The 20,922-nt window shown below is 35.0% G+C and overlaps 1 protein-coding gene across 1 annotated transcript; it reads left to right on the top strand.

Moving 5' to 3' along the window:
- The first annotated feature begins 416 nt into the window (after positions 1 to 416).
- LOC107854011 (organic cation/carnitine transporter 3) lies at positions 417 to 2,257 on the top strand. The gene has a single exon (XM_016698990.2). It carries the CDS (start codon positions 634 to 636, stop codon positions 2,197 to 2,199), a length of 1,566 nt encoding a protein of 521 aa, XP_016554476.1. The 5' UTR covers positions 417 to 633; the 3' UTR covers positions 2,200 to 2,257.
- Positions 2,258 to 20,922: the final 18,665 nt, after the last annotated feature.

Below are 20,922 nucleotides of genomic sequence, written 5' to 3'. Positions count from 1 at the left end.
TTTTAGAATTTTTTTATTTTATTCTATGTGACCCTATAAATTTAACCTGCTTTAGAAAATGTTTTTAATAGTTAAACATAATTTTTTTTTAAATTTCTTATAATTTATTTTTAAATTTCTTATTTCAGTTTAAATTAATTAGAAGTTTTTAGAATCAATCAAATATTACCTTAGATTAAAAATCATAAATTGCAAACATCTTGTTACCCCCATAAACAATGACAAATGTAACATCTTAATTTCAATTTATCTTTATTCTCTTTCTTAAATTATATTGATCAAATTTCGTCGCATAAAGCCATACAGTATCGTTCTTTTCTCTTTTGCCCACATAATCGACAATGCATTGTGGTTATAAATTAATAGACCAGGAGTTCAACAGCTACCTGCAGCTAGTGCGATTACCTTATTTTTTAAATCAAAAGTTTGGTGAATGATTGAACAAAGAATTTTCTTTCCAATAATAACCAAAACAAAAAAAAAAAATCATTAATAAAACATGCAGGAGGAGACATTTTTATACTCATCAAGTCACGTAACTTGTGCAATTATTGGTATACTTAATTACTCTTTTTATAGGAAGAGATCGAGAAGAGAGGCGCCGAATTTCACAAACAAATTAAATTGGCGGCCATGACGACTGAGCAGAAGGAACCTCTCTTGTCCGATTTGGCGCAAAAAAGATGTCTCATTTCACTTGATGATACGATTGAAGAATGCATAGGAGAATTTGGGTGGTCGCAATTTGTACAAGCCATTTTGGTCTCTCTAGCTTGGGTCTTCGATGCTCAACAATCATTCATCAGTGTCTTCACTGATGCTAAGCCAACTTGGCATTGCAGTATTAATTCGTCCTGCCAAATAAAAAAAAGTGTATGCGACCTTCCAAAGGATATGTGGAGATGGGATTTGCCTACATGGACATCCATTGTGTCCGATTGGTCACTGGAATGTAGCAGCTCAGTCATCACTGGCCTCCCAGCTTCATCTTTCTTCATCGGCTGCCTCTTTGGTGGATTCCTTCTATGCACTTTAGCTGATTCCTCCTTTGGCCGAAAAAACATGCTAGTTTTGTCATGCCTTATAATGTCTATTATAGGTTGCATTACTGCGCTTTCTACTAATATATGGATGTACTCTGCCTTGAGGTTCCTCTCTGGATTCGGCAGGGCAACTATAGGGACGTGCTCTCTTGTTTTATCCACCGAACTAGTGGGAAGAAAGTGGCGAGGCCAAGTTGGGATTATTAGCTTCGTTTGTTTCACTTTTGGATTTATATCTTTACCAGGGATAGCTTATTTAAATAAAGGAAATTCGTGGAGAGTTATGTATCTCTGGACTTGTGTGCCCGCTGTCCTGTATACAATTGTTGTACATTTCATTGTTCATGAATCACCTAGGTGGCTTTATTTGCGGGGAGATAAGGAAGAATTTGTTAAGACACTGAAAAGCATATCAAAACCAGCCACACGGAGCAGGTTGACTTCAAGCTTCTTTGAAACGTTATTTACGGATTTGGAAGGTAACATGTCCATGTCGTCGTCACAAGATTTGGATCTCTACTCGACCATCAAATTGTTGATTGAAAAAGGCTGGGCTTTGCATCGACTGCTAACAGTAGTGTTGATTGGTTTTGGGGTTGGGATGGTGTATTATGGCATGCCGTTAGGGGTTGGAGACTTGGGATTTGATATCTACTTAAGCATCACGCTTAATGCATTATCGGAGCTTCCATCGTCCTTGATAGCATTTTTCCTTATAGGTAAAATGAACAGGAAAGTGTCACTCTTGGGATTTTCCTTACTAAGTGGAATATGTAGCGTGGGCTGCGCATTGATAAAAGGAAGTGAGAGATTAAAGTGGTTTCAAATGGGGCTGGAAATGGTATCCTTTTTTAGTGCTTGTACTTCATTCAATTTTCTATTGATTTACACGTTGGAACTATTTCCAACGTGCGTGAGGAACTGTGCTGTGTCAATGGTAAGGCAGTCACTAGTAGTTGGTGGTGCATTGAGTCCGCTGCTTGTAGCACTTGGAAGGAACAATAACTTATTTTCTTATGGGATTTTTGGAGTGTGTAGCACCACATTTGGTTTGTTTACGGTGTGGTTGCCTGAGACTAAGGGCAGGCTACTTTGTGACACTATGGACGAAGAGGAACGCCTTCTGGAACGAGCGTCAGTTGTTGACCTCAAATAGTATTAACGTGCGTATGTTGTTAAATGTTAATTATTACTGCAGGCTTTTGGCTCATTAATCTAATGTAGCGCGTTTGTGATTCAACTATTCAAGCCATACTAAAGGCCAACATATAATGGAATAAAGTATGCTTCACCACTTTTGTTTCATTCCTTACTTAATTCTCATATTAAGCAAAAAATAAAAAAAAAAAAAAAAATGTAGGTTCGGGTGCATTAATTAGATGAGCGTTAGCTATCGGATTCCCATTTTGTCTTTCAAGTATTGTTTACTTTTGGGAAAAAAACATGATATTTTAATTAATGATTCTATAACAAATAATAGAGGCCATCCACCCAAAAATTAACTAATAAGTTTCGTCTCAAGTAAGTTGAGATTTATAAATCTCACTAACCATATCATCATCATTTATAAATCCATTTAAGCTCATCTCAATCTAATATGTTACAAAGGGATATGAGTCAACTAATAATTCTATTGAGTCATCCACTAAAATTGACTAATTAATTTGCATGGTTTATTGTTTGACAAGGTTAATGTTATTTGTAAATTTTTTTGAAGTTCTTATTATTGGATCTACTGCTCACACACAAGTGTACATGGTCGATAAATATTATAATAAAATAATAAGTAGGGTATCATTCCCAACGAAAACTTTTGATCAACTATTTAAGAAATCAAACTAATACAACTTATCTATTCAAACAATTCTATGAAGTAATTTGATTAGCTCGTTTGAATACCTACGAAGTAATTTGACTAGCTAAACTATTACACACTATAAAACGCAAGTTAAGAAAACAGGGAGAGTTTATGGTAGGGGTGTCAAAAAGCACAGAAATTGAGTTGACTCGCTCAATCTGTCCAAAATTTAATGGGTTGAATTCAAGATAATTTGTTATTGGATAAATCTGAACCCATTAAGTCTCAACTCATATCAAATTGGGTTCAAATGAATCCAATCAATCTCTACTTCAACCCGTTTACTAAAAAAAAATTATTTTCTTAATGAAAGTAGAGAAAAAAGTGACAATGTGTCCCCCCACTCTCAAAATTTCCCACCTCACCTCCACCGTACCCCAACCCCACCACAAGCGAGCTTACCTTGCCCCCACCCCCACCCCGTCTCCCTTAAATAAATAATTTTTATTACTTAAAAAGCTCTTTATAAAATTTTCTTCTTGTCCCCACCCCACCTTATCCCCATTCACCCACCTTCCTACCCCGAACCCCCACCTCCAACCCAACCCTAAAAAATAATTTATTTTTAATTTTTAAACAACAACAACAACAACAATAACAACAGATCTAGTATATTCCCACAAAGTGAGTTCTGGGAGGGTAAAATGTATGCAGTCCATACCATTATCTTCGAGGAAGTAGAGAGGTTGTTTCCGATAGACCCTTGGCTTAATTTTTAAAAGTAAACAAATAACTTTTATTTTGAACGAAAAAATTAATCTTACCCCAACCCTCATCTCTCCCTACCCCCTACAACCCCACACCCTCCTCCCTTATACGACATATCCCCTCCACCTCTATCCCTCCACCCCCACCTCCCCTCCCAAAAAACGTATATCTTTTTTAAAGAAATAAATTTAATTTTTTTTTAAAATTGATTTAATTTATTTTTAAAATTAATTTAATTTTTTTAAAAAATAGATTTAATTTTTTCTTTTTTCTTTTTAAAACTCTTACCTCAATCCTCATCCTTTCCCAAACCCCTATCCCCACACCCACACCCCGCCAGCTCCCATTTTTTTTTAAAAAAATTTCTTAAAAAATTAAATATCTTTTAAAAAAAATTCTTTTACCTCAGCCCCATCCTGTAACCCACCCTTTCTACCCGCAACCCCGTACCCCACACCCCTCCCTAAAAAAGGAATTTTTATTTTAAAAAATTATACTTTTAAAAAAAGTTCTTACCACACCCCCACTCTCTATCTACCCACTCAACTTTTCAAACCCATTCAAATTTATTTTCTTTACAAGAGGTATATATTAATATGTTAGTATTTTTTAAACTAAGTGGGTTAAATTGGGCAGGTCAAGACCCAATTCAATTTTTACCCATTTCAATCAAAGTGAATTTTGGCGGGTCATGACCCAACCCGATATTCAATTCAACCCATTTAATATCTTCAATCTCAACCCAACCAACCCATTTGATACCCGTAGTTTATGGGTAAGTGGATCCGACACATTATCCTTTGACTTCACATAGTCAACAATGATAATTTCACTGGAGAGAAGTTCTCTAATAGTATTATGTCTCTGTCTTATGTGACGAGATTTACCATTGTACATCATGCTCCCTGCCTTACCTATTGCCGCTTGACTGTCACAGTGTATGTATACTGATACAAATGGTTTGGGCCAATAAGGAATATTTTCCAACAAATTCTGGAGCTATTTGCTTCGTCACCTACTTTATCTAATGCGATAAATTCTGATTCCATCACAGAGCGAACAATACATATCTGTTTGGATGATTTTCAAGAGAATGCTCCTCCACCTATTGTAAATATGTATCCACTTATAGATTTTACTTCATTTGATCCAGTGATCCAAGTTGCATCACTATATCCTTCAAGTACCGCAAGATATTTATTATAATGCAAAGTATAGTCTTGAGTGTATTTAAGATATCCCAAAACTCTTTTCATTGCCATCCAATGAGTTTTGTTGGGATTACTCGTGTACCAACTCAACTTACTAATAGCACATGTTATGTCCGGTCGTGTACAATTCATTATATATATTAAACATCCCAATACTCTTGCATACTCCAATTGTGAGTCACTTTCACCTTTCATTCTTTTGAAGTGTGAAGCTCACATCCAATGAAGTCTTGGCAATTCAAAATTCCAAATACTTGAATTTATCAAGTACCTTTTCGATGTAATGACATTGTGACAATGCAAACCCTTGTGGAGTACTATGGATTCTTATTCCTAAGATCACATCCGGAACTCCAAAGTCTTTCATATCAAACTTACTCTCGAGCATTCAATTTGTAGCATTTATGTCAGAAATGTCTCTACTGATGATCGACATATCATACACATATAAACAAATAATGACTTGGAGATTTGGAATGTCTTTAATGTATACATATTTATCACATTCATTTATCTTGAATCTGTTTGCCAACATGATTTGGTCAAACTTCACATGCCATTATTTAGGTGTTTGCTTTAGTCTATACAACGACTTAATAAGTTTACACACTTTATTTTGGAACCACAAAACCCTCGGGTTATTCCATATAGATTTCTTCCTCCAATTTTCTATTCAGGAATGTTATTTTCACATCCATTTGATGGATTTCAAGACGATATACTTTTGCCAAGGCAATTAACATCCGAATTGATGTTATCCTTGTTACAAGCAAGTATGTATCAAAGTAATCATGACCTTCTTTCTATTTGAAGCCTTTTACTATAAGTCTTGCCTTGTATTTGTCAATAGTACCATTCGTGTAGTGACCCTTTAGGTCATTAGCTGTGTTCCTGCTTATTTTTGCTGATAGAGCTCCTCCATAGCCATCCCAAGTCATTAGTGACTTTCTAGAACTGGTAGTTTGGTTACTTGATGGTTCGTTTTAGAACCACTTTTCCAATTTGAAGTCTTCGTCAATTCCAAATGGCTGTTGAGTGAAAAATTCAATAAAATGATCTCGGATGCCAATTTTGACTATGCCATCAGTTATGTGATATCTATTTTAGGATAGATAGATCCTTGGTTCAGATCCCACAGCACCCGAGCTCATTTCGACCCATTAGTAGAAAAAGTTAAAAATCAAAATATATAGGTGTGGTACCCACAAGTGGCCTGAATTACCATGGATGGAAAATCTGACTACACCAATGCATCCGAATTGTCGAATTTAGTGAGGTTACATAGTTCATTTGCAAAAAACGGAGTCTGAATGAGCCCGGAAGGTCAAAAACAAGTTTTGCCCTTGCGGGGCCCATCTAAAATCGTATAAAAGGGTCTTTGTGGTAGGTTTTGGGGTATTCTTCATTACTATTAAAACCCTAGAAGCCATAGGAGATTGGTGACTAAAAAGGAGGTCTTGTGGGTTGATTAGGAGCTTAGTAACTTGTGTAATCCATTCTTTTGCTAAAATCTAAGGTATGTATTCCTCTAATTTTATATTGATTTCATGGTTTCTTGACTCAAAATCCCTAAATCATTATGGGTCGATTGTAGCCCCAAAATTAAGTGATTGACTCAAATTACTTGAGGGTTTTAACTCCCTAAAGATAATTAGGCTATGGGCTGATCTTGGAAACTCCTTCCCAAGGGTGAAACCCAATTGGGGTTTTGGTGTCCATTTGAAACCCATGGAACAATGGTGCTATAATGGATATTGTCATTCTTTTTGTAATGCTTAGATTGTATTGTTGATAGCATTGCTTGTGGAAAGGGAAACTTCTCGAAAAGGAAAGGAAAAACTCATAGGTTGGGGAGTTGCTTGGATTCAAGGTAGGTTAGGCTTACCCGTAGTATAGATTGAGCTTGTTTGTAAGGTAATTATTGATATCTTGTGATATTGGGTGGGAAATTTAGATGATAGTTGATTAAATGGTGAACTTGAGATTCATTAATTGTTATAGGCCATGAATTTGTAAGGTATGATATCTTACCCTTAGTCTAGTACCTTGGTTAGCTTAACTATGGTCTCATGACTAGTGTGAGAAAACTATAGTTGTTTTAAGTAGGAATGAATGATATATTTCTCTATCCTTAGGAGTGTATTGATCTATATAATGCCTAGATAGGAGATGACATTAGTGTTGGATTGACTTAGGAAGGATTCTTGAAGAGACTTTCCCTATAGACCTATAAAGAATTGGTAAGACCTTATGGTGAGGTATGGATGACTTAACCTAATTCCGAGTAGAAGCTAGACATGTGTTAGTAAGCCTGGCATTCTTGAGATTTAGGAGTGGGACTTGACCCACCTTAAGCTTGAACTAAGTAAATGCTTACCGACTTAGATACATGATGATTGTCCAAGCTATATACATATGTGTAGGAGACGTGATGGTTGCACTGGATTATCGGATTATCTTTTAATCATGACTTGAATACCCTTATTAAGTGATTACTATGCATGTTTGGTAAATACTCATGCTTTTGTTGATGCTCATATTGTGTGTGAAACTTATTAGTAAGGTAAAATGGCAAGTGTTATCCACATCCCTACTTCTTTATATATTGTGAGATTTTGTGTATGCTTATTGGTTTGGCTATGCATGTGGATGTATGTTGTTGTATCCAGAGAAATATGTGATAATATGATGATGGCCGGTTCGAGTCCGGAGGAATATGTGATATTATGATGATGCCCAGTTTGATTCCGGAGAAATGTGTGACATTATAATGATTCCCGTTCAAGTCCAGAGGAATGTGTGATATTATGATGATGGCCGATGAATCTGTAGGAATACGTGACATTATGATGATGCCCGATTCGATTCCGGAGGAATGTGTGATATTATTATGATGCCCAATGAATCTGGAGGAATATGTTGCTATTGTAATGATGCCCGGGGAATCTGGAAGAGGTAAGAACATTATGATGCCGTGTGGGGCAAATTTACTTATATGCATTGAGATTTGTAAGGTTAGGCCGTGTGGATCCAACCACCTATGTGCTTGAATTATGAGGTTTCTCTTTGTAAATTGTTATTCGTTTCTTGTTCCAAATCACTATATAAGAGATGTGACCCTTGTTGATGCTAAATTAGCTTCTAGAGAAAATTTATGTCTAATATTGAGTTAAGGCTTAGAGTTATGTGTAAAATTGCATAAAAATTCAAGGGCTAACCTAATATATATACTTGACTTGAATAAGAGGTTATATTACGAAATCTTTCCTAGTAAGGTGGTTTATGTGATAACTAGCTACTTCTAAAATATATGATTATTATTTGGAACCTAGAAACCTAGTGAACTAGTTGGTGGTCTTTACTTGATTAAAATATGGAAACTAGTCTTTAAGGTTGTGACATGCTTAGTGATGATGGATCTAGTATTGAGTGATGGTTAGTTAAATTATCTCCTAAGATGTGAAGTTGAGATAGCTTAGCTGATAACTTATGTCATGATGATGCTAGTTAAAGAATGACCTTATGATAGTTTAATAACGTATACTATGGGTGGCTTGTAGTTTTTCCCCAATTTGATGACTAGTGATTTTAAGACTTGTAATCTTTTGATTTCTAAAAAAATAAGGTTAATAGCATGGACTTTGCAGTATTTATCAATGAATTATAGAATTAATAATTACATGCCTATGCTATGACAATGTTGCTTTCTTTATGTTGAATTATGATATGGGTGTTTGGAAGTGGATTTCGTTAATGAGTCATGGCGGGGTTTGTGCTACCCGCGGTTTTTGGTAAATTCATGGAATAGTTGTGCTTTATGGTATTATTAGTTTTATTTTTTTATGTACTCTCCAGTGGTATGAGATGCCGTGATGAGTTCTTTGTTGTGCTCTCTTTCGTGTACTTTTCGGTGGTATGGGACGTCGTGGTAAATTCTTGTGTGTATGTTCTAAATATGGTTGATGATGATTATGGAAATTAGATGTTTTGCTATTGTGTATATGGCTGTACTCTTTCGAAATGATACTCAATTGTTATGGTGATTATGGAGTATATTGAGATAGTATGTCAAGTTATTACTTTAGTAGTATAGATGTTGTTATAGTCGTATCAAAGCAGATTTAGGTCCGATCCTACCCCTTGACTTTAAGATCATTGTCTTACTTTATATTGTCTTTACATTATATTTGAGCTCAGTCGGCCGATGATGCCTACTGAGTATCCGTGTTTTGGTACTCTACACTTCTGTATCTTTTTAGTGCAGACCCAGGTTCTAGTTGCCGCCGTTGAGCTAGTTCGTGCAAGTTGACTATTCGGAGATAGGGTGAGCTCTTGGAGATCGAATTTCTCTTTTCCCCCTCTATCCTTATTTATCTTTTGCTTTTCAGATAAATGTATGAGATTATTTAAGACATTACAGATTCTGGAATTGTAAATTCCTCTTGTCAAGTTTAGAAGCTCTTGTATTAATACTATCAGTTTGTGGAATTTGTGTTTGAATATTAGTTGTCCTTAGTTTTGAAATGTTATTGTTATATATTGTGTTCATATATAGAGTCCATGTTGGACGTTCTTACCGAGGTAACCCATTGCCATAACTCCGGGTTACAATATCGGCTTACCTACCGGTGGGATGTGGTAGGTTCCATCATGACTCCAAATGGGGTCATGACAATCCGCTTTCATTTTTCTTTTAATGATCCATTTAGAACCTAAAGGTTTATTTCCTGGAGGAAGATCAACCAAATCCCACGTATGGTTGCTTAAGTTGAATCAATCTCACTATTGACTGCCTTTTTCCAAAAGGATGAATCTGAAGACGCCATCACTTCTTTAAATATTTAAGGCTCATTTTCTAAGAGAAATATTACAAAATCCGATCCAAATGAAGTTGACGTTCTTTGACGTGTACTATGTCTTGGATTCTCATCATTATGTACATCCTCACTTGGTTCATCTCGTGTTCATTTAGACCCCCTACTAGACTGTTCATATCTAGTTTTATATGGATAAATGTGTTCAAAGAATTCAGCATTATCTGATTCAATTATTGTATTTTCATTGATATCCGGATGTTTGGATTTATGAACCAAAAACCGGCATGCTTTACTACTTTTAGCATATCTTATGAATACGCAGTCTACTGTCTTAGGTCCTATCTTTATCCTTTTAGCATAGGAACTTGGACCTTCGCTAGACATCCCCACACTTTAAAATATTTCAAGTTGGATTTCCTTCCTTTCCATTTTTTATATGGAATTGATTGTGTCTTAATATGGGGCACTCTATTGAGTATTTGGTTAGCTGTAAGGATAGCTCCCCCCACATGTTTTGTGGTAAACCTGAACTTAAAAGTAAGACATTCATCATTTTCTTCAAGGTTAGTTTTTTTTTCCTACAATTTCATTAGATTGAGGTGAATACGGGGCTGTAGTTTGATGGACAATTCCATTCTCTACATATATTCAGCAAAAGGAGATTCATATTCTCCATCCCTATCACATCTTATCGTTTTGATCTTCTTCTCTAACTGATTTTCAACTTTCATTTTATATTGCCTAAACACATCTATTGCTTCATCCTTACTGTTTAGCAAATAGACATAACAATATCTAGTGCAATCGTCAATAAAAGTTATAAAATAATTTTTCAACCGCGAGATAGTGTTGACTTCATATCACAAATGTTAGTGTGTATTAAGTCTAAGGGATTGAAATTCCTTTCAACAAATTTATACGGATGCTTAACATACTTTGATTCCTCACATATTTGATATTTTTACTTATTGCACTCAAAGTTTGGCAAAAGTTCCAAGTTAATCAATTTTTGCACAGTTTTGTAATTGACATGTCCTAATCGTTCATGCCACAAATCATTAGACCCAAGAAAGTAAGAAGAAACTGAACTTTTATTGATTTCAACATTCATTACATTCATTTTGAATAGGCCCTCGGTGAGGTTGCATTTTCCTACTTACACTTCTCCTTTACTAAGTATAATTTTTTCGAAAACAAATACACATTTGAATCCATTTTTGTGTAGAAGTGATACAAAAATCAAGTTCTTCCGTAACTCTGGTACATACAGGACATTGTTTAATGTCAACACTTTGTCTGATGTCATTTTCAGGCAGACTTTTCCTTTTTCTTCAACTTTTGCAGTTGCAGAGTTTGCAATGTATATCTTTTCTTCACCTTGATCCGGAGAAAAAGAAACAAATAACTCCTTATTATCATAAACGTGACACCAAACTTCATCCACCATTCTCGAGGATTTCCCACCAAGTTGCATTCAGATAGCATGACATACAGATCATCCATTTCTTTCTTGGACTCAATCATATTTGCTTGGTCCTTCTTTTTTACTTTCTTTAGGACACGACAATATGTTAACTTATGGCCAATCTTGCCACAGTTAAAGCATTTTTCCTTGAACTTCTTCTTGAGTTGATTGCTTTCCTGTTTAGCTTTCTTCTATTTTTTTGAGTTGTTGTGATCGTCTTCTACAATATTTGCTCCACTTATTGTAGAGTTTCCTTTTGACCTTCTTTCCACGGCTTTTTTGTCTTCTTCAATGCACAATCTTACTATAAGATCTTCAACTGATATCTTCTTTCGCTTATGTTTCAGGTAGTTCTTGAAGTCCTTTCACATAGGTGGTAAATTCTCTATTATCACCACGGCTTGAAACTCCTTGTTCATAATAAAACCTACAATAAAGTTTATGTGAACATCAAGAACATTTTTAATTTGTTCAACTAAGGTATTCATCAAACTCATACCTTCTGCGAGGAGATCATGGATGATCACTTGTAGTTCCTGGACTTGAGATACAACAGACTTGTTGTCAAGCATTTTAAACTGAAGGAATCTTGCAATGAAGAACTTATTGGTTCCAGTATCCTCAGTCTTGTATTTTCTTTCTAGTGCACCCCACAACTCTTTTGTCGTCTTCATTCCACTATGCACATTGTACAGTTTATCTTGAAGTTCATTTAGAATGTAATTCCTACATAGAAAATTGAGTATTTCTACGTCTCTATAACGACAAATTTCTCCTATTCTGAAGTTCCCTCGGTCACCTCTGGAGCTTCTTCAGATGTGTCTTTGAAGACATAAAGTTGTAAGGTAGAAGAGCATCTTCTGTTTCCACCTTTTAAAATCAACACCCGTGAATTTTTTTGGGTTTCTCCACTGGTGCCATTGCCAGCGAAGTACTCATACGACTCTTTGTGGCAACACTAGTTGCTACCAAAGTCGTTGCAGTATCATGCACATGACTATCAGTAGTCATTTTTCTGTCACAATCAGATAGTAAATTTTTAGGATATCAAAATACTACTTATAAAGTTGTAGCAACTTTAAACACCCCTTTTTTCTAGTTTAACAATGAAGTTTTTATTACTTCCAATCGTCAACCGAATGATCTCTAACTTGTGATGAAGATTTTATTTCTTCAAATCACATGTTAACTTCAAACGGAGTAGAAAGCTTACAACTTTCATCTCTAAAAACCAAACAATAAAGATTATGAAAAAAAAACTTTAGTGAAAAGAAAATTTCACCAAACAAGAAAATTTTTTTTTCAAACTTATTTCCTTAAGATTGTTGTTTTCGGGTACACAAAAATCTGTATTTTGATAAAACAACTTCAACACAAGTTCAAGAATAAATCAAGAACACTTATAAAGTTTTCAATACCTTCACCACAAGATAAAAAATAACCTTCCAAAAAAGTTTGTTTTTAGTATTTTAAAGAAAATTAGATGAAGCAGAAAAAGCCAAGTCCTCCGAATTCACGGAGTGTCCTTAAGGAAATAATTCCCCTCAAGTACCCGAGGTTCCGAAATTTTTATCCTAGGATAAAATAGCTTAACAATCCGAATGTATTAGTACCTCAAACGATCAGATTCTCTTCGAACTCACTCAACAGTTAGATGATGACATAGACTATTTTAGAAGACAAGAAATATTTAGAAGTGCAGAAAAATTTGTACTAAACCTGTGGGAAAATGCTGGTTTATATAGCCATTAAGTGCCCCCTTCAAAAGGTGGCAATGGTTCACCGGAAAGGTGTATCCTTTTTGTCTATTCATTCAAAAGAGTGTGTCTTTTTTGAACAGCCACAACCATCCAAACAGTCATACCTTTTTCTAAAATAGTGTGTCTTTTACTCGAAAAGTTGTGTTCGTTTCAAGCAATTTTTCATTTTTCATTCACACCAATTGAACCTAAAAAGTCAATATATGCAAACACAATAATAATCTCCTGTAAATCAAAGAATTTTAGACACTATATGCTCAACAGTTGAAAACAACAACATATACAACAAAATCACACACGTAAGGGGTCTTGGAAAGGTAGCTAGAGCGTATGCAGGCCTTACTCTATAGAGATAGAGAGGCTGTTTCCGCAAACAATTTTTAGTAACCAGGCGCTACGTTTAACCAAATATTAGTGAATTTGAGCAAAAGCTATTGAGTTCACGTGAATTGATAGATTGTGCTTTTGATCCGCAACTACTTCTTGCCATTGATTAAACTTGAAATATATAAGGAAATGGAATTTTTATAGCTATTTGACTATTTATAATCATCTTCTCCCAAGGTGGTGAACTAAACCAGGAAGTGGATCGGCTTGGATCAAGCCCGATCCTTCTTTTCTAACCTATATATGTTGCTCGAGTTGTTTAAAAAAGAAGGAATTGTTTTTTAAGAGCTTCTCAAAATTGGGGCAGAGCTAGAAAGGGTCATAGCTAAACTAAACTTGTTGTGTAGCTTAGCCAAAATAAGTCATGGCTAAAGAATCACAAACAAAAATGTAGGGTAAGGCTATGTACAATAAATACAAATAGATATGGGCCAACCTCTTGGCACTGAAGAACATTTGAAAAGGAATGAAATGTGCTAACTTGGTCAGTCGATCCACGATGACCCAAATACCATCAGAACTATGTGGAGTATTTGGCAAACAACTAACGAAATCCATGGTGACACTTGTTATCAAACTTTTTTCTGAACCTTGTGCAAAGCGAAAGCTTTAGTCCACCAAACTTGTTGATACTTATAAAAGTTTTCTAACTTGAATCTTGAAAATAAATGTAAATGTAACATTTTTTTTCATAAACTGCTTAACATTACTTATGAATTGTATGACTACTATACAAGCCTTTGTGCAAGAATCACTTCATTGCATCAATAAATTTTAGTCTGCTCATACATTATAATAAATCCTTTTGCAGAGACTCAATGTCCAACTTGTGAAATTACACTGGGTATGTTGTTGAGACCGTAATGCTTCAAAGACAAACACATCAACAACATAAGTACTGATATCTTTCATAGAGTTCTTGAGAAATGCTTCTAGAGAACTGACTTTTTTATGAAACACTATGATTTTTTCTCTGTGGTGAACAGTAAGGGATAGCATTGGCGAATCGGATGTCAACAACAGTTCCATTGTTCTTATAAGAGATGGTGTACCTGTGTAGGCCATATCTATTCCGCTGCTAACAAATGCAATTAGGACTTGAAAACTGCAAGTTGTAGGAGGCCAATACTGTTAGAATAACATGATTCGCAAACTCTCAAAAAGAACAACAACAACAAAATATCTAACGTAATCCTACAAAGTGAGATCTAGTGATGGCAGAGTTGAGAGAAACCATTTCCGATAGATCATGAAACATGACTAGGAAATTAGGCAACTTCAGTCTGCACTGGTTTTAATTTATGGCAATGTTATTCTGTACATACTAGATCATAAAACAGTAACTTTTTCCAATTTTTTAAAATGACCCCAATTATGTTTGATCTTTCTAGTTTGAAATAGTTACGGAATCTCTATGAATAGAATCAAACCCTATTTTGGGTGGCATTTATATGACACTTAATGCTTTTTGCAAATTAAAGGCAGTCTTGATAATTGTTTGGCTTCTAAGTTGGAGATTTGTTTGGATCCTCCTCTCTTATCTTATTATTTCTTTATTGCCTTGTTAGTCCATAAAATATTAGTGGCAGGCAGCTAATATAACAAAAGAATTGTAATTGGTACAACAAATTGGCCAAGGTCTTTTTTAATATATCAATGAGGTATATTTCTACATAATTCCATAATTGAAATTTGGAGAGTGTCATGTATACTCAGACATTGCTACTACCTCAAATGCAATAAATTAAATTAGTTATATTAAAAAGAAAAAAATGATAGTGAAAAAAATATGACAACTAATAAAAAAGCAGCACATAGCATTCAGAAAAAGAAAAAGGACATAAAAACAAAAATAGTATGATGACAATGAAACACAATATAATCATCTTTAACTTTATTTTTAAAATATAATAAAGGTATATATATGTATAATCATCTCTTCATAATTTTTTATCTTATAACTACAATTGATGTGTTCTTCTATTTAAATAGATAAAAGCACTTACCCCACATGCAACACTAATTGAAGTTCTCATTCCAATTTATCAGAAGGCAACTCTTTGTTATCTATAAAAATTAATACTCTCCTGTTTCAAAACGAATGACCTACTTTCCTTTTTAATCCGTTTAAAAAAGAATGACCCCTTTTCTTTTTTGGCAATACTTTAATTTCAACTTTCCACATGACATGTTTAGGACCACAAGATTAAAGGACATTTTGATACATTTGACACAACTTTAATTTAAAGCCACAAGATTCAAAAGTCTTTTTTATTTTCTCAAACTTTGTGTCAAGTCATAGTAGGTCATTCTTTTTGAAACGGAGGGAGTACCATTTTAGTCAATCAGAGAAGTATGTCATTTTTCTCTTGATTTTAATCTTGATTACTTGCTGTTATATATTTTGTGTTTTACACCTTTTCTTTATACTCATATTTGTGTTTTTTTACAGTAGTTTTGTTTTAGTGACCAGTTGCTTCTTCCCAACTTTCTTTCTGTATGCACAAACAATCATTGAAAGGTTAGTTTCCTTAATTACTCATCTTTTTCAGTAGTTTCCCTTAATTACTCATCTTTTTCAGTTAATAACGGTTAGTTGAGTTACCATCTGAAAATAAACCTCAACAACTTAGCACGAAGTTTAAAAAAATAAAGAAGATTTTTGAATCATGTGGTATTAAATTAAAGTTATGTCAAATATACTAAAATATCCTTTAATCTTGTGGTCTAAATATGTCACGTGGAAAGTAAAAACTAAAGTATTGTCAAAAAAGAAAAGAAGTCACTCTTTCTTAAACAGATTAAGAAGGAAAACACAGTAGGTCATTCTTTTTGAAAAAAAGGGAGTATCTTTTTCCTCCAAGTATACAGTGGACAACCTAGGTCCATTTGGCTTGACATGAAGTTGAAGAAAGTAAAGAAGATTTTTGAATCTTGTGGTCTTAGACTAAAATATCCTTTAATTTTATCCATTGTCTTTCTAGCTAAGTTAGAAAATCTCACAAGTAGGGTATTAGGAGGGTGGGGTATACACAGACCTTACCCTAACTTTGTAATTGCGGGGGTAGATAGGTTATTTTCTGATAAACCCTTGGTACAAGAAAATCGTTTCACTTTTGTGATTGCCTGAGCCTATCTGAGTGTCGGATGAAATAGTTAAGAGATTTTCACAGAACTTTTTATAAGTGTCTATTAGTAACCGATTATTATATGTCCAGGAGCTGTTAAATATTATTATTTCCCTAATCTTTTACCAAATTCAAAGAGTTAGAGATTAATAGATTATAGTATCAAGGTGCAAAATCATCTGCAATAACATAACTAACCTGAACATGAACCAAGCTCAATGCCAAAACAAGTGTACCAATTTACGTTTCAAAGCAAAGAATAATAAAATACAAGATCAAAGCTATTTGAGATAAACATCCAGTACCTCCTCAAACTATCGCCAAAGTTTCTATGACACACTCCAACTTCACATCGGACAAAGCAAATAATCTAAGTTGAGGGTGTTGATGTGCTATAGAAATATAGCACTTTCGACGCTTAAAACAAGAAAAATATGCAAGTTTCTAAGGGTTTTTTATTAGATATGATCTGTTTTAGGTATGTTTTATAGAAAACTATGTTTTCGAAAATAAGTTCATGAAAATGGTGAAAAAGGTATTTTTGGCTACTTTTGGAGAGATTATGGATATGTGGGATGTTTCCAGCTTAATCGTGATTAATGTATGTTCTAAAGTCAAAAAAGAGCTGAAAGACTGACTCCCGGCACCTACCAAGTCAACATATGGGTGCAAGTAGGACCTATGGACCGCATGAACACAACAAAGGTAATAGAAAGACAAAATCTCAAGAGTTGAACACTGTAGGATTTTTTCTCTTCCTACCTGCGCCCTGCCTAACTGCAGGTATAGGGAGCATGTGGCCACCGACCCTATTTTCTTCTATTTCATTCGGGCTTAGTTTTTAGGGTTTTCTCTTGTACTATAAATACTCCTTATATACTCTTTAGTAGGAGTAACACACTTTTGATACTCAGAAACATATTTTCCTTTCAAGATCCATCTTTGATATTTGAATTTCATTGTATTGACTTTGATTGATTATTCAGTTTACGGTTGTGGGTTTTATTTAATCTTATCACTGTGATTTTTTCCTTACTCTCCAACATGAATGTTATTGATTTATTTACAATCATGAGCGATTAAAGTTAGGGTTGTGGAAACCCTAGCAAATTGACAAAGTAGGGGAAGTACAATTATTGATGGAAAACCAATACCCATGGTATGTATTGCTTTATTTTAATTATTATAGTTGTCTTAGCGGTTGCAAACGTTAGGATCCCACCTAGATATTACTACTTGCTATAACAAAGGAGTAGTTACTAGGAAAAGATAAAGACAATAGTAATTTGGAGAGTCAATATCCAATCTGTTGCAGCACAATGGTATATGTAAATAACTATTAGCCTTCATCTAATAACTTGAGACTCAAAAGGTGATAGTTAGCTGGGACCAGGGTAAGGGTTAGTAACGCGACACTTAGAGACTCAATAGGTAAAGGGTGAAATCTTTCTACTCATTTAAAAGACTATAGGAGGTACATAACTTATCAGTTATGGATTGAAGATATTGAGTTAGTTCATTAACGCATATAAACCTACAGAGTTGAGATGTCAGGGGGCACATAGTCCTAGTGTTCACCCATAACTGATTTCAATAAGAGTAAATATTGTTACTTGCTCGAGATTACTATAAACAAAACCCCTCATTTACTGCTAGTACTGCCTGTAGACTATAACTGCTGATAACTGCAAGGCATGTGTTCCCTTGGGAATCGACCCTAACCTTAGTTGGTTTACTATATCTTGAAAACGACCATATCATCATCTAAAAGAAGGTGTTACTTAGACGTCATCATTGGTTGAAGGGTAATAGTTTGTGGGATTTGTAAGACTGTCCTGGTTACAACTTATGGTGATGAGTCATAAGGTGGGGTTACAAGTTAATGGTTGACTCATAGTCAATAGCGGCATTTTTTCCAGCTTTTAGGTTAAGGGCATTTTGGACATTTCCCATTTTGCCCAACCTGAAAACATCATCTTATAAACTCCTTAGGTTATCCTTATCCCTCAAAAACACATTAAATAGACTCCCCAATACTCTCAAATCCTTAGGGTCAAGGACACTTAGGTTTTTCAAAAGATTAATCAATTGAGGCTTTCAAGGGTGATTTCTCTCCATACTTCTTGATGTTTAAGGCATGTTACTTTTCCCTCATTGTCAATTCTATAAAAGAATGTGATTTAAAGAGTTATTCATGAACTATTGAAGTTGGATTTTGAACCATCGGTTGAGGGTTTTTAATATAAATTTTTTAAATACTTCATTTATGATATTTATGAAACTATTGTGTTTAAATTGATGGTTGGTAAGTGCATTGGGGTGCATGTGAATGATGGATAGAAATAGGGGTATGATGGAATCCCTAAATTTATTGTGTTGGTATGAAAATTCGTAATAAACTCCACCCACTTGTATAATTAATTTTGATTTATGCATTACCATTTGGCTTGGCTTGTTTATTGAAACTAATGCATGGTATACATGGTTAAATGGTTAAGGATTATACTAAAAACCTTATGGGGTAAAATTGTATCCTCTAAGTGAATAATTTATGAAAACCTTGTGGGTACACGGGAATCCCCAAGTGATTTTAATAATAGGTTCTTTGGGGTACAAGGGAATTCTCGAAGTGTTGGCTAATGACATTGTTTGCAAACTATAGTTGTATGGAGATACCACTTAATAATGCCTTAATAATTGACTCTTGGAATTTCTGGTTTGGTTATGTTTTAAATATTTTTAATTGTACAATAATGGAGGTTATGATGGCTGGTTATAAAGGTATGAGTTCGATGGACAGAGACTAGAAACTCATGTTTGTCGACATAAGGGTTGGTTTTGATGACCGTATGCTTGTAGGGTACAAGGAAATCTCCCAAGTCTATACATGTATATATGTATCATGAAGGGAGAAAGGTATAAGGGAATCCCCGGCCATTTATGATATCTTTGATTCATACGGCTAACATGCACTGGGCTCATTCAGGGGGTAACTTTAGTCCCATACATCTCATGGGTGGACTTATGAAGGTAAAGCTACGCAGCACAGGTTAGGGTTTAAAATGGATGATAAACCTTGTTCCCTATCCCTACATAGTATATATATGTATATATGTATTTGCATATGGTTATGTGAATTGGTTTTACTTGGTATTGGATTAATGGAATTACTTTATCCTTATCATTAAGTTACATGCTAGCGTTCACCCTGCTAACTATCTTCGAATGCTGTATCCCATGCGATGCAGGAACTGACCATACATCCACTCCTCCTGATAAGTGACTAGGACATTTGGGGATATATTTGGAGTCATACTGTAGTGGGTGAGCTTTCATACTTCGGAAGACCCCATTTCATGCTATGGATTTCTTTGTCTTTACTATCCCTTTGGTCTTGGATTTGGATATATTCAGGGGCATGTCCCGAATGGATATTCCTTAGTTTTGATTAGAGGCTTTGTCAAACTAATTTGGGCATTGGCTGTGTTGGTATTGGTGTTGGAATTGGCATTACTATTGGTATTGGTTGAATGTTTAATTGTGAATAGTTAGATTTGATTATTGACTTATTATGATGTTTGTAAATTAATATTCTCATATCTTGTTACATGTTCGAAATTTATCCGACAAGGGGTGTAAGATGGGTGATGGTTTGGGTACTGGGCGTTGTCTCCGGTCCTGATTGGACTTAAGATACCCGACACGGCCAAGGCCCGATCCAAGTCATGTCAGATTAGTATTAGAGTGTAATGACCCTTCAGGTCATTTTCTGTATTCCCGCTTATTTCCATTGTCAGAGTTTTTCCATAGCTACTCCAAGTAATTTATGACTTTCTGGAACTAATAGTTCAGTTATCGGGTAGTTCGTTTGATTTTTAGAGCCAATTTCCCATTTAGAAGTCTTTACCGATTCCAAATAGCCATCGAGCAAAAACTTCAGTAAAATGATTTTGGATGCAAATTCCAACTATTTCAAAAATACTGTAATGTTAAATTTAGTTTAGGAAGACCCATGGTTCAGATCCAGCTCATTGCTTCAGCAGATGACGAGGAGATGTGCTACCTCTATGTGAGATGAGGGTTTAGAGATCGAGCCCAGGGATCCTACTCCTATTATTGAACATGGATGACCTAGAGGTCATGGAAAACCTATATACTTATCCCTAGTTAGAGGCTAGGATAGGTCACATTCCGTAGATTATATCCTGGACCTAAGCAAGAGATTCCTCTGCCACAGTCAACGGTGGGCAGGGACCAACCCAGGCTCCACCAAGTTTTATTCTTTCTTCATTGCTCAGAAATACTTTGGTTTAGATATTGAGTATGGGTGGTGGTTTACCATCTGATGGTGCACAGACTACTGAGACAGGGGCGTATCCTATAGTTGTAGCTCCCAGAGTTGAGATTTCTTCTACAATGATAGTTATTCAGCTAGTATCTTCTCATCCTGTGATTGGACAACCTGTTACTTCTATTATGGCTTTAGAGTATTAGAGGGTTCGTTGTGATATTGGATGGATGGATTTTTCCATCCACATATTGACT

Source organism: Capsicum annuum, chromosome 9 (assembly GCF_002878395.1).
Source record: "Capsicum annuum cultivar UCD-10X-F1 chromosome 9, UCD10Xv1.1, whole genome shotgun sequence".
NCBI classification, from domain to species: domain Eukaryota; kingdom Viridiplantae; phylum Streptophyta; class Magnoliopsida; order Solanales; family Solanaceae; genus Capsicum; species Capsicum annuum.
This window is presented reverse-complemented; position numbering and strand designations above follow the sequence as displayed.